General features: G+C 39.6%; 3 protein-coding genes across 9 annotated transcripts in view; 1 reads left to right on the forward strand and 2 right to left on the reverse strand.

The window, feature by feature from the left end:
- Window positions 1–2532, reverse strand: part of LOC143143303 (uncharacterized) — a 19835-nt gene extending 17303 nt beyond the window's left edge. Inside the window, exon 1 of one of the 2 annotated variants that reach the window (XM_076304404.1) lies at window positions 1954–2532. In XM_076304404.1, the coding sequence (XP_076160519.1) occupies window positions 1954–2073 (120 nt within the window). In that variant the 5' untranslated portion in view covers window positions 2074–2532. Of the gene's footprint in view, window positions 1–1282; window positions 1609–1953 lie in introns of those variants that run through there. The other variant, XM_076304405.1, reaches the window with a different exon arrangement.
- On the forward strand, window positions 1783–9023 carry Med24 (mediator complex subunit 24). 6 transcript variants are annotated; one of them, XM_076304401.1, is made up of 12 exons: window positions 1783–1924; window positions 5106–5257; window positions 5342–5467; window positions 5541–5877; window positions 5954–6376; window positions 6469–6652; window positions 6724–7096; window positions 7168–7616; window positions 7675–7767; window positions 7840–8130; window positions 8219–8693; window positions 8767–9023. In XM_076304401.1, exons 2-12 carry the CDS (start codon window positions 5129–5131, stop codon window positions 8911–8913), a joined length of 3027 nt encoding a protein of 1008 aa, XP_076160516.1. In that variant the 5' UTR covers window positions 1783–1924; window positions 5106–5128; the 3' UTR covers window positions 8914–9023. The 6 variants fall into 6 exon arrangements, with proteins under 6 accessions (XP_076160516.1, XP_076160514.1, XP_076160512.1 ...); XM_076304399.1 differs by having other exon boundaries at window positions 1792–1924; window positions 5091–5257; XM_076304397.1 differs by having other exon boundaries at window positions 1820–4842; window positions 5086–5257.
- Nipped-a (Transcription-associated protein Nipped-A) overlaps window positions 8937–13183 on the reverse strand; it is a 24487-nt gene continuing 20240 nt past the window's right edge. Inside the window, exons 6-11 of the mRNA XM_076304395.1 lie at window positions 11786–13144; window positions 11358–11532; window positions 11052–11283; window positions 10331–10973; window positions 10048–10261; window positions 8937–9963 (exon numbers count right to left, since the gene is read on the reverse strand). Of these exons, the coding sequence (XP_076160510.1) occupies window positions 9620–9963; window positions 10048–10261; window positions 10331–10973; window positions 11052–11283; window positions 11358–11532; window positions 11786–13144 (2967 nt within the window). The 3' untranslated portion in view covers window positions 8937–9619. The remainder of the gene's footprint in view (window positions 9964–10047; window positions 10262–10330; window positions 10974–11051; window positions 11284–11357; window positions 11533–11785; window positions 13145–13183) is intronic.

A 13183-nucleotide genomic window follows, 5' to 3' on the forward strand; every position in this document is an offset into this window, starting at 1 on the left:
GACTATTCGCCGGAAGTCCCGTAACGTAACGGTATATAACCTCGCGTTCGAAGGTCACTCGCCATGATGAGCAAGTTCGTATTCTCGTTCCGATTCCATACTTAAATCCATTTACCTTCGACGCGCGTAATGCGATAAATTGATTAAAGGCGAAATAAACTGCATAAGGGAATTGCATATTATGTAAATGTTTTCGTCGAGGGAACACCAGAGTTAATGTAACTCTTTATTAACGACGTTTCGACCACGAGGTTGCAGAGTCCTCGTATTGCACTCGAAGAGTGCATCCTCCTCGTCGTTGATAAGAAATTAAATTACTTCGATCACGTTTGCTCGATAAAACTGAACGTATTATTGTAAAACTAAATAATTCTCTTGGCGAATTTATTTTGTATACTTGTACGTGTAAAAGGTGGAAACGAAAAGTTTGTATTATCCATTAACGCGTACGTTTAAACAATAAAAGAATTACGAGTAACTATTGTTCAATTGAACAAATAAATTTCCCGTGCAACAGCGTCAATACAAACACTTTCGAGTGGAATTAGTTTTTACCATCCAGGTAAAAAAGATTCCAATATGGCGGCGCCTGGCGCACAGCACGTGCATTAGAACATTCCATATGTTACAAAAAGTTCGGCACGCTTACGTAATAATCGTATTCGCATAAATTCTTCTCTAATAGGACAGTGAGCGTAGAAAGTAGTTAATGAACAGGTCGATTACCTTTGACAAGTTGCCGGTGGTAAAAGAAATTTATTTTTATAACTCACTGTTAATACGATTAGCAAAGTGTAAGTTACGCAATTATTGCATAAATTACTCACGGGGCAATTGGAATACATTACTTATACAATATCGTTGGAATAACTGTGTAGCCTCGCGATAACGCTACATTAGACACACGTAAATTTATCGCCTAAAACAAAGTACACAAAGCGTGATCAACGACTGTCGCTCTTGAAACAGTTACTGCACGCGCAAACGTACACGTGGATCGCGCATACCATATGTTAATACAAATTAACGGTAATTGCGCGAACTTTCGGTTAATCGTCGTTACTATTTGCAACTGCCAACCAATGTAAACATCTATTTCATGAAATGCACTAAGCGTGATACGCTCGCTTCGCGTTTCGTCTGGACGATGAATATGGATCTAGCCCGGTTGAGCGGAATTAAATAGAATCGTTAGCAATGAAAACAAGAGACGGTTCGTCTCGTTAGTTGAAGGGAGACAGTGGTACGAAAGTGGCACAGGCTACGGTGAAATGTTACATACCATTACTTCTCGCACGTCGAACATTCTTCCGTCGCGATCACCGTTTCGAATAAAAGCAAAACACGAGGGATTCGTTTTTGTCGAGTCTTTCATCGACTCGAATTCGCGGCGAATTTCAAACGTTAAGCGATAAATAGCGAATACTTTAAACGACGTTCGGTTTTCCTACAGCGCCGGTCTTCCCATATTTTCAATATTTCCGCTCGACCAAAGGTGTTGCGTAAAACCCGAGTCGTTTAAAAAGGTTTCGTTAACCTTGAGAATTATTCGTCGTATTAGCATTCGAGATAATAAGTGCAACAGAGACCAACTTTCTTTCTCGGTCGATCCAAGTCATCGTATTCTTCGGAAGAAGCGAGATCGATTGGATCGAATGCAAAGATTACCGGTATCTACATACTTCTCTCGTTCTTGTTATATAAACGAAGTCCGTTTCGTAGCAAAGTTCCCGGAACTTTAGAAACGACGTTACTGAACGAGTTACTCAATTGTTTGTCTCGCCACGGGTTTATCCCGGGCGATGTCTCGACGGGGCGAAACGCCAGTTCGTGATCACGAGGGTCACCGAGGAGACATCTTTACCATGCGTCTACGTAAAGATCCCTATCTGCGAAACGGAAACACCGTACGAGGAAAATCCGGGTAAGCGTGTACAGTGTTCGGAGACTCACCGTGATGGCGTCGTCACCGTAGCTGTGATCTATGAAAGGTTCGTCCTTAACGTCACCCTTCAGGAACGAATCTTCCCGCGGGAAGAACAGGTCCATCAGGTTCATATCCGACGACGACATCTCGACGTTTGTTGATCAACGCGACAGCCCGTACGGATCGTGAACACTACGCGTGCACAGTCAATCACTACGCTTCCATCAAAAACACTGCACTGCACCGACGTTGCACCTCGACACGATACGGTACGCCAGTCGACTAACGCTCGAGGAAAGAATAAAGAACCCGCCACGGACGGACGGACGGACGGACGGACAGACGAACGTTAGGCCTCCTCGCCCCACCCTACGGTTCTTACTCTGCGCGAAAGGCGAGAAAGACAGACAGAGAGAGAGAGGGACCGGTTTTCAGATTTCCTGCTCACTTGAGCATTTTTCGAGCGTCCACTTTTCGAGCATCGCAAGACGATCCTCGCGTCGAGAAATTCGAATGCCTCGTCACGAACTCGCGTCCACCAACGAAACTCGAAACGAAACGATCACTTTGCAACGAAAGCGCCTCGCACGCTGTTATCAATTGAACTGCCAGCGTGGCACTAATTGTGAGCGCGTCACTGCGGCGCATGAGTGTACGATGGAACAATTGGTCGAGAAGGCTACGTGCAACGATAGGTCGGATCCGTCGAAATCCGAGTCGTCACGGGTGAACCGCCTTTTGAATATGATGAAATATTTACGATCTGTTGGGCGAAATTTTCATTCCGTTACGAGATTACGTCAGAGAAAATGTCGAAAGTTCACGATCTTGGGTACGAGAGTACGAGCACGTCGAGCGATACTGTAAAACTGTTTCATATTGGGGCGTTCGCGATAAAGATCTTTAGGACTGCCGAGTACTCGTGACTGACGTACAATTGATTTTTCAGCGAGAAATGGATGCGTAAATAGGTAGAGAATGTTGAAAACTGAGTTATATTTGTCGTACTTGATATTGCAGCAATCGATTTCGGTTAGTCGGAACTGTACTAAGCATTCTGTGCATATTGGTGAGTCACAGGTTGTCCCGTAAAAGTATCCTTGAGAATTGTCAACGAAAGAATTTAACGAAATTGTCTCAAAGAATATGGTCGCTATTCTTTGAAATCATTTCTGGAAACAATGTTTCGAATTTCTTTTTGTTCGATAGGTTTTAATGGTTTATAATGGAACGTATTGCATATATTAATACGTTTTTGATCGGATCATTTCTTTCTCGATTCGGACAATACATTTACATTGGGTTTGTCGAACGCATCGAGTGAAGGGATTTTACACGATGGAATTTATATCCCAGTAGAGGCCATTATAACATACATTAGGTCGTAGCCCTTTCTTCCTTTCCTTTTGACTTCAAACAGGGTCAGGTATTCTAGGTTTGATGTCGTTATTCCGTTCAAGATTTCTGTAACATATTGATCAATCTAAAAAATTGGAATTTTCGACTATCATGGCCTGTGTCCGAAACATTCATTCAATAGACCCTAATTTATCATTTTTATATGTTTTGGAAGAAAATTGCACGATCTCAAGAGAGAAATATAATGGTAGAGAAATGATTGCCTTTAAGATCATTCTCAAAGACATATCAAGGTTATAGGTCGATACTATTGTAAGTTGTTGAACTAATCTCGATGCTAGTTATGATAATCCACAAACGAAAATATGAATACGTTAAAAAAAAAGAACAACCTTGAAATGATCTCGAAAACTATCTGAAAGACAATCTTTCTTCCACGATTATATTTACCACCCTCGAATCCTTTCCCCAACTCTCCCTCGATAAAAGGAACTTTATTATTGAGGGTAATTAATGTAGTTTAAATTCGTATAAAGAAACTAAAAGAGACTATTTGTATAAAAAGACGTGTTTTCTATGAACGCGTTATAATTAACATTAATTATGAATACGAGGGTGGCTACTTGGGTACAAAATATTAAAGAAAAATTGGATTTCTCAACTGCTCTTTTGTGTTAAATTTTAAAATAAGAAAGAATATATTTCACAGATAAGAATTATGATATTAAAATCTTTTAAAATAATATATTCAAAAATAAACGTATGCGAATTTGAAACAGTTTATAAGAAATGGAAAAATAAGTTCGTAAAAGAAGCTCCTATTAGTAGGAGTCCCAAGAAACTTATTGCTTTCAATATGCGATGAAAAAGTGTCTCACAAGTATCGATATAAATACATACTTACTTGCATATAATTTTGATAAAATAATGCAACTGCTACAAGAATTCCAATAAAAACAAAAAAATTCCATCCTGTCCACACCAAAAGGTAGGAACTACCAACTACTCTTGCGTTTCTTGTGCATACACCCATTTTTTATAAAAAATGCTGCTGTGAATTTGATACAATATGAACTTTAATCAGACTGTAAATAATTTCTAATTTTTACATATATATTGAGACGAAGAAAATTACAAGTATAAACAATTTACTTAACCTTTCGAAAATTAAAATTATTACGTGGCGTTGAAGTTTATGGTAACTTGCGGCTATTATGTACAAACTTGCTAAATTTTGAGTTGTTTAAAAAAGGAACATCTTACTTCAAAACGAACATCTTATTTTTTTAAAAGATACGAGGAATTTTGGTAAAATGAATTTGATGGATTCTAGATAAACATTTCCTAATTTGACATTTATAAAATCATGAAGAACAATACGTATCTTGTATCGATCATTCGTTTGATGGTGCTGAATCGTATTGCCGGTTAGATAGCTGCTAACAGTTACACCATGACGCTGATCATGGCGGCTGTGGAAAGGTTACGACCGGAAAACCGATTGAAAATATGCCAGTTATAGTAATTTATTAAATAATTAAATTTTTTGACATGAGGTAGGCAGAATAGTAGCATGGATAAAAGAATTAAGAATTTATTTTGATCTTTTATTTCTGGTCAAATATAGATTATTGCATCTTTTATATATTTATAAGGTTATATACTGCAATTTTAAATGTTGTTTTGTGTACATTTAGTATAATTACTGAGAAGTAATTTCTATAACTCGTACAATGCAGTTTATTTAAAGAAGAGAACAATCTGGCTCATTATTTAAAATCATTTACTACATTGTTTAGGATAGTTCATAATGTTACAGACGTTACTTATGCAGGAGAAATTATGTGTAATCTTCTAACATCAGCTATGGAGACTAAAGTAACTAGTAAAACCAGTAGTTTAAAAGCTCTTTTGCTACGAGCATGGAGAGAACGCTGGAGTGATTTACAATGGGGTATTAATATTAAAACAGTAAGTTGTGCCTTTTAATGTAAACAAATGTAATATATGTATACTCGGAAACAATTATTTATATATTTCTAATTCTTCTTGTAGATTTTACCAAGAGGTGTGAGTGGAGATGTATATAATTTAGCAGACTGTATATTGCAACAAGCTTTAGTAGGACTTGGTCCAAATCAGTTAGTACTTTCTTACTTGAAACATTCTTTAAGTTCTCAGGTAAGTGTTAATTTAAATTTATTTATTATTAATGTAATATTTACAATATGTACAAGTATAAATATATTTTTAGTTGGTCTCCTATGCTGCTGTATTGCAACGAATAAGCAAATACGATGCCTTTCATAAGCCCCATTGTATTTTAAGTTTACTAGAATTTCTAGAGTCTATCCAAGTAGGTATAACTTGCCGTGGTAAACCAGAAGAAGATCTCTTGGCAGCTGCAGTCTTATCTATCGTACATTGGCTATTACAATGTTATTTGCATGCTTTAACAAAAATGCCTCAGAACAGTCCTTTAACTCCACAACCGATAGAACTAATGGATAAACCTGCTAGTATATTAAAACAGATGCTTAGTTCAGATTTTCTTTACGCAATGATGTACTTAGCCAAATATGATGACAAAGGTAATTATGAATAAAATATCCTTTAAACAACATAATGCTCTTTAGAGTATGTTTAATGTCAAAATTGTGTTTTTAGATTTGTATATAGAGGTTGTGAAAAAATGTCAAGAAATCGAGGCTTTGTTGAAAACCAGCAGTTTAAAGTCTTCTGTGGCAATTGAAGAATCTCTTAAAAAACTGTGCAATTTGGAGATTGAATGTATAGCTTTGTCTTCTGAAATGACACAAATGGAGTCTATAACGCACTGCCTGCAGCCATTGTTCGCTGTTCAAGTGCTATTAAATCCTAGTACGGAAACGGCTGTATTTGTTAATCAGTTGTTAATGGTCCAAAGACTTAAAAATTACGCAAACGCAAGATTGTATTGTGAAATAATCCGTGCGTGTTTAATGTGTCTACACAATGTTACAGGCACATTCAAAGAGTCACAGTGGGGTGCTTTCACTTTTTTGAAAGTACCTCTTATTTTAAAAGAACTACATGTTGCACATTCGAATGGTTGGTAACAAATTCTAATACAATTGTTTTTTATAATAATTGTACAAATACACGGTACATATATTATTTTCTATCAATATATGTTTCAATAGGTGATGATAAATTGGAGTACTCTCAAGATATTCTAGATGCATTTGAACTTTTACTCCAGTTTACACCACTTCTCGATATAATGGATACTGCATGTTCTTGCAACAGTGTTGAGTGTTTGTTAAATGCATTGCAAAAAGTGAATTTAGTTACGGAAAAGCAGGCTAAACAATTGAGCAGTAGAAGGTAGTATAAACGTTTTCGTAAAAATTAGTTTGGTCATGTATCCGTTTCATTTGGTCTTAATTTTATTTTAGAGAGGGTGTTACAGCAACTTTACAAAAGTTAGAGTCTTCTACGTCCACGCCTTCCATTCCAAAGGTAATCGTGCGAGCAGAGCCTACATTATCTGGGATTTTAAAAACACTCAATGCAGATTACACAAAGATTCACGAAGCGCTGCTGAGTATGCTGTATCAGGTGCTAACTGGAAAGAGTTTTGAACTGATGTTAGCTGTAGCAACTGTGGAAGGCAAACTGAAAACCTTTGTTACCAAATTAATTAAATTCAACGAATGTAGCAAGCAAATTAATGAACCTGTCCCGCCAAAGACTGTCGCAACCAGAGCAATGTTATTCGACGTATCATTCCTCATGCTCTGTTCTATAGTGCAAACGTATGGGTCTGATGTGAGTTTCAAATACAACAATGCTTTAATAATAAACTTATTACAGCGTAAACGGTAGGTTCTATTTTATAGGCCGTTTTAGAGGAAGGAGGAGGAGATTCCTTTTTTGAGCAATGGGTACGCGAATGTATGCCCGAACGGAACCAACCAAAGTCACCCCAAAAAATGTTGCAAAATATTGATCCTGCCAGGGTGGATGCATTACTAGCGCAAATTAATTCTCCGGACCCTGATTTTAAATCGAGTAATATACAATGGCACATTGCGTGTCAGTCGGCTATGGGTGCTGTGAAAGAGATCCTCTGTGCGTGGGAAAGTGACGTGCTTGGAGCTGGCGACGTTAAGAGAGCTTTAGACGGATTACGTGCAACTGCGTGTTGTTTACCAGTTTGTGCAGCAGCTTGGCTTTGCGCGTACATGAGTATCACTCATCAGGATGCCCTCTTAAAGCCAATGAATATGGTACAACACTTTTTAACGCCATTACCTGGAGACGAAATGCAGGATAATCTTAAAGAACGGTTAGTACATCGACAAATAGTTTTAAATGTGTTAAATTAAAACAGGACGTTCTTTCAGGTCTAGCTTAATGTCTCAAATCATTCGCAAAATGCAGTACGACGTTCATCCTCCCACTCAATCGAAAACCAAGGTGCTTTCGATGTCTCATAGGTATGTCATCTGTTTTCGTTCAGACAATACTAACTTTACATCGGTGCTATAAGTAGTTTTTATTTTTGTTAGCATTATTTCGAGACAACCGATATTGGAACAATTAGAAACTGTTTGGAAGAACGTCAATCAACGGGGATGGATAAATATTCAAGCAACCCAGTCTCTAGAATCTTTATTAAACACTGGTGGCTCGTTATGGTTCGTTTCGAACATAGTGAAAGAAGTGTTGAAGTATCGTTATCAGCAAGAACTCGACCAAGCCGTAGACCTATCATTCGCCATTTTTCACCTTGACATCGAGAATTGTACCTTAGATCTCATAAACCATATCATTCCACAATATTTATATAACTCGTTACAGTAAGTTCTACTTACTTTTTAACTAATAATTATTTACCGTTGTTTCTAAACTCTGAATATTTAATATACTTTTCTGTATTTCTTATAGAAGCGAAGAACTCGTAGAACCACAGTCCTCGGTTTTAGCGAAACTATGCGTATACTGCATATTTTCTACGTTAGAATATAACAATTCGAATCCATATCGTGGAAACAGTAGAAAACGCACGCGACGGGACTTAAATGCCGGTGAACTTGATGCTCTCGGAGTACCAGCGAATAAGATTCTCCGATTAAACGAATCAGGAGATTCCAATCCGATTTTTGGTTCGCAAAGTCCGCAAGCACCGCAGGCTCCGCAAGCTCCATTAGCTCAAGGACCGATTAACGAACAAAAATCGATTGTATTGAGGAATCCCTTGTTATCAGCGTTAAATGGATTGTTCACGATATTTACATTTCTAGCTGGCAGAGACGGTGAAGTGTCCCAACAAACTCATTTTATACTTCAATTTTTGCGTCTCATGGTACAATGTGGAAAAGACAGAACTCGCATTATATTGCAAGGAATGCCACAAACATTGGTGGGTTGTAATTTTAGTTACTATATCGGAATGGTCGAAGGTTCAAGTTTTTACTTTCGTGGCTGAATTTTAGGTCCCTTGCCTTCTAAAAGCACTGCCCGAATTATTCACGACTGATATTCTATTAAGATTTTACGATATTCAAACAGCAGCTGGACGGAAAGCAACAGCACGAGATTTATGCATGTTGCGAAATATCACTCTAAAACCTACGAAATAGTGCTAATAATATTTTTAATTCGGACGACGATTCATAAAAATGAACGACAAGTATAAATAATAGTGAGACAGCGTTATATAATTATTTTAAAATATACGAATTTAATACGATTCAATTTCATGGTCGTAAACACCTTTCCTTTCTTCCCAGATACATTTTGAAAACTTACAGCAGGATTGGAAATGGGATAATTGTTTTAGACATTTTATTCCTTATTTTTTTTTTTTCTTTAAATTTATAAACAGATCTATAAATAACTCTTACATTAAAAAGTATGTACAATAAATGATACATGGAGTATTCTCGAGATGAGAATTTTTACATTATATAAACATGTTGTACGCGGATTAATGATTGAAATAAGTCGATGGAAGAAACGTGCAGTCAAACGATTCTGCCCGTCACAACTAAAAACGCGTCTTGTAAGTAATTCCCTACGTTACTACGTAATATTTACATGAAAGTATAGTACTTTTAGCGTCTGTAATTACCAAAAAGAAAAGCAATGAATTTTAAAGGAAACCACGTGAATCAAGAGATCCAAAGGACTGGGAATATTAATGGACGTAGATGTTTCTCGCATGAAATCCAAATTAATAGAAATAATACAGATTTTGCACAGAAAATGAGAGAAACGTTTACGTCCATCGATGTTCCCTACATTTGTTTACATTGGAAGCACAATTAGGCCTATCAAAGAACGCGTTTACAACCATGGATGCCAAGATGGATCCATTCTGCACAGATTATCGTGGCTATTGGCTGCAGCGACCAGAGTGCTAACCTTGCTGTCAGTTCCATCGAAATTGGCCAAAGAGTTCAGCCTCGCAACGATCGCTGTAACTGCACGGCTAACCATTGTTATTAAAAGTTCGCCTTTCATGTCCGTCGGAGCTTGAGATGCATTCTCTGCGTCCTCTTGCTTTTTGTTGTGATCAGCGATCACTTCGTCACGTAAGATTGCACGTAGTATCGTATGCACCTTGAACGACGGTTGCACTAAACAACGAGCGGTAGCGATGGCACTAGCAGTTAACGGTCCAGAGACACCTGTACGAAGATGGTTTTATTTCGGTATTTTATTAAAATTTGTTTTCTCCTAAACTTCTTAACATTAATATACCCTTTACGAACCTGTACTTGTGAGGAACTCAAGAATATTTGGTGTCAGGCGGAATGGAACTGGCCGGTTGGCATCTAGCTCACCCGACGTGTCATCAACGTCGAACTTGAAGTAAGCGATGTTGATGAGACCCGAGTCCTGATGCACGTACATCATGTCCGGGTTCAATCTTGTCAGGTGGAGTACATATTCCGCGAAACAAGCCAAGGATAATTGTAAAGTAAACTGTAACACGGAAACGTGTTAAAACATTTATTAAATTATACTCGTACCTATCGTTGTATATAATCTTACCATTTTTCTAAAGGTCCAGTAGTCAGTGGCTCCCGGGAAGGTTTTTATCGCCCAATCTTTGAGCATAGTCCTAGCAACCATGGTCGTTTGCACTTCTTTCAGAATATCCCTTAAAACTTGATGACTCGCTTGCGCGCCCCTAGCTTGTACCGTTGCTAATCTATCGTAATACTTAGCTATAGGGGCGTCGTGTTCTATTCCTAATTTCGCACAGCCTTGTTTGTAAATATCCAGTAAAGAAACCGACGCGGGGTTGTCTTCAACGAGCCGCATTTGCGGCGAAACCGCGACAACGCGCGGCACGGTAAAGTGTAAAAATCTTCTGGAAGTTTCCTTCTGTTTAGCCAGGTAGTGGTTCAACATTCGTAACAATTGTAGAACGCGTTCTTCGCGTCTCGCGTCTCCCAATCCAGCATCGTTGACGACCAAATAAGGATACAAACGACCGTTGTGACCGCGAATACGCAATCTCCTGGCTGCCGTGTTGTGTCGTTGAACAACTTCGACCCTTGGCATGAACCTGGCTATCCTTACGTAGTAGTGAGAATGCTTGGGTAACAGAAATTCACCAGGAAGCTCGACCTCAGCGGTTTTCAGGCTAAAGTTACTGAGAAACCGGCACTTCTCCTCGATCAGAAAGGACCTGTCAAGAGTTTATCGTCGATCAATCTTCGGTTTTTAAATAAGTTTGAAATTCATCGATGAAACGAACGATACTTACTTCGGCAACTGCTTCGTCTTCCCCTCGAGAATTTTAATCCACTTCTTCAGCTTGCTGATCAGATTGTGAAGTAACCTCGCTCCGGGGACGGTAAAATCGAAGTCGCTGGTGAATTGACCTTTCATCTTCTGGAAAACGGGGTCCTGGACGGTAGCTTGTGCCCTGCGCGCCAAGGATTCTGAAGCCGCTGAGCCAAATGTGTTGTTCACATTTTGAGAGGAGGATATGTTTTCTACGATTTATAGAAATCGTTCTTGACATTTTATTTCGTTCGGAAAATTAGAGAAATCCGGACGCCTGCCTTACCAATTCCAATGCCGAACGTCGAGACTAGCTTCTTCACAAAGTTCAACGTGTGGGGAGTTATGGTAGCTTCGCTCACAGCACCACGGTTTTCGAATGCTATCGCGTAACACTTGGCCAGACCTTGCCTGAGCTGCCTTAGAACTTCTTCGTACCATGTTTCACGGAACCACACCATCTAGGGAACATCGATTTAGTTACTACTTGGTAGTTTATGTCACACATGTAGGTTTACTCGAATCAAAGTGTTCAAAAAATAGTCTCGACTCGTGGTCATATACGTAACGAAAATTATAGTGTTTCGTAATTTGTGGTTTACCCACTTTAAGAGTTGACAGTAAACTCAAGGGCAACAAAAAAATGTCATATCAACGTGTTCTATCTGTCTCAGTTCATTCAATCGCGTGTAATAATACATAATTTAAACTGACCTGATCTACAATGCCTTCCAAGCTGGATAAAATCGTAGGATGAATGTCCCGTTGCATGTGCATAATCTTCGAACACCTCCACATAGGTGGCGTGGCTCGAATTGGTCCCGTTTCAGGTACTCCTTGTTGCTGTACACTTCCCGCAGTTCCACGTCCATCGACACCTTCCTGGTTCTTTCCAGCGGCTAATTCCGCGCTCTTGTACCTTTCGCGTTGCTCGATTTTTAGCGTAAGATACAGAGTTCTAATAGAAAAGTAAACAGCTTGCGGGAACACTCTTCCAACTTGACTTAGTAAATTCAAGATAACGTTGCCCTCGTGTCGAACCAAGCACATTAACAGTTGAGGTATCCAGGGTAGCCACTGAATCGGAGGAACTCCTACCGCGTATTTGTCCACAGCCTCCATGAGAGAGAACTTGTCATCGTCGTACGTGAGCAACCACAAGACTTTCGCTAGGTATTTTCTGGACTTGGATTCGTTTTGATGCCTACAGGCGTGAAGGAAGCAAGTGATTGCCGAGATCCCGATGGATATCTGACGGGCGTCGCGCGTGAATATGTGCTCCAGGTAATCGCCCCACAAAGCCCAGGCTTTCACCAACGTATCGTGTAGCTGAACAGCAGCGGAGAATGCCTTATTCGCGTCGTCGGATCGACCGATTTGCGACAATAACATCCCTTTCAACGCGTAGAACTCGGCAGTCATCTCCTTCGTGAAGTATCGAAGATTCGTCGACTCGATCACTTCCAAACCCTCTTGAAGCTCGTTCTTGCCGCTAACCGAAGCCATTTGCAGATAACATTTCACTTGCTGCCTGATCTTTTGGAAACAGTCCACGATAGGGACGCTTGGTATCGTGTAGATCCTCGACAAGGAGTCTAAGCACACGCCGCAGAGATTGTGTTTCCTGGCTATTTTACCAAAATGAATGATCGCCTGAACAGACGCGTGTACACCGAGCATGGAGTGGTTGGTCGTTTGATCTTGTTGGGAGTCGTAATGGTTCGAGATAAAGGTGTAATGGTGCTGCCGCCAGGTGAAGATGTCCGACCAGTGACTCAGGTCGTCGGCTATCACGGGTAGTCGATTCCTCCAGGTTTTTACGATCGCTTTCATATCGTGCAACGAGGTGCTTCTCCCGTGCAACAGTCCCTGATGGATCTGCATCGCTTCTTGCAACTCCATTATCTGTTGGGCAGCTTGAAGCAACGGCAAGTGGACGTGGCTCACGATGTGAGGCAATCTACGCCATTCGCGCATACACAAACCCGACGCTAGTTCTACGTATCGTTCTACCGCGTTCAAGTGTTGATCTTCGCTGTTGCATATCGCCAGGAAACCACGATACAAATTTACCTGGAAAGAAAGAAATATCCATTATTATCGTTACAATGG

Source organism: Ptiloglossa arizonensis, chromosome 2, assembly GCF_051014685.1.
Source record: "Ptiloglossa arizonensis isolate GNS036 chromosome 2, iyPtiAriz1_principal, whole genome shotgun sequence".
NCBI lineage: Eukaryota > Metazoa > Arthropoda > Insecta > Hymenoptera > Colletidae > Ptiloglossa > Ptiloglossa arizonensis.

Excerpts from the sequence above, each read along its gene's own strand:
- Med24 (XM_076304397.1), top strand. Across the intron at positions 6,377-6,468 it reads ACATGTTGCACATTCGAATG|GTGATGATAAATTGGAGTAC; the intron begins GTTGGTAACAAA and ends ATGTTTCAATAG. Across the intron at positions 7,768-7,839 it reads GTGCTTTCGATGTCTCATAG|CATTATTTCGAGACAACCGA; the intron begins GTATGTCATCTG and ends TATTTTTGTTAG.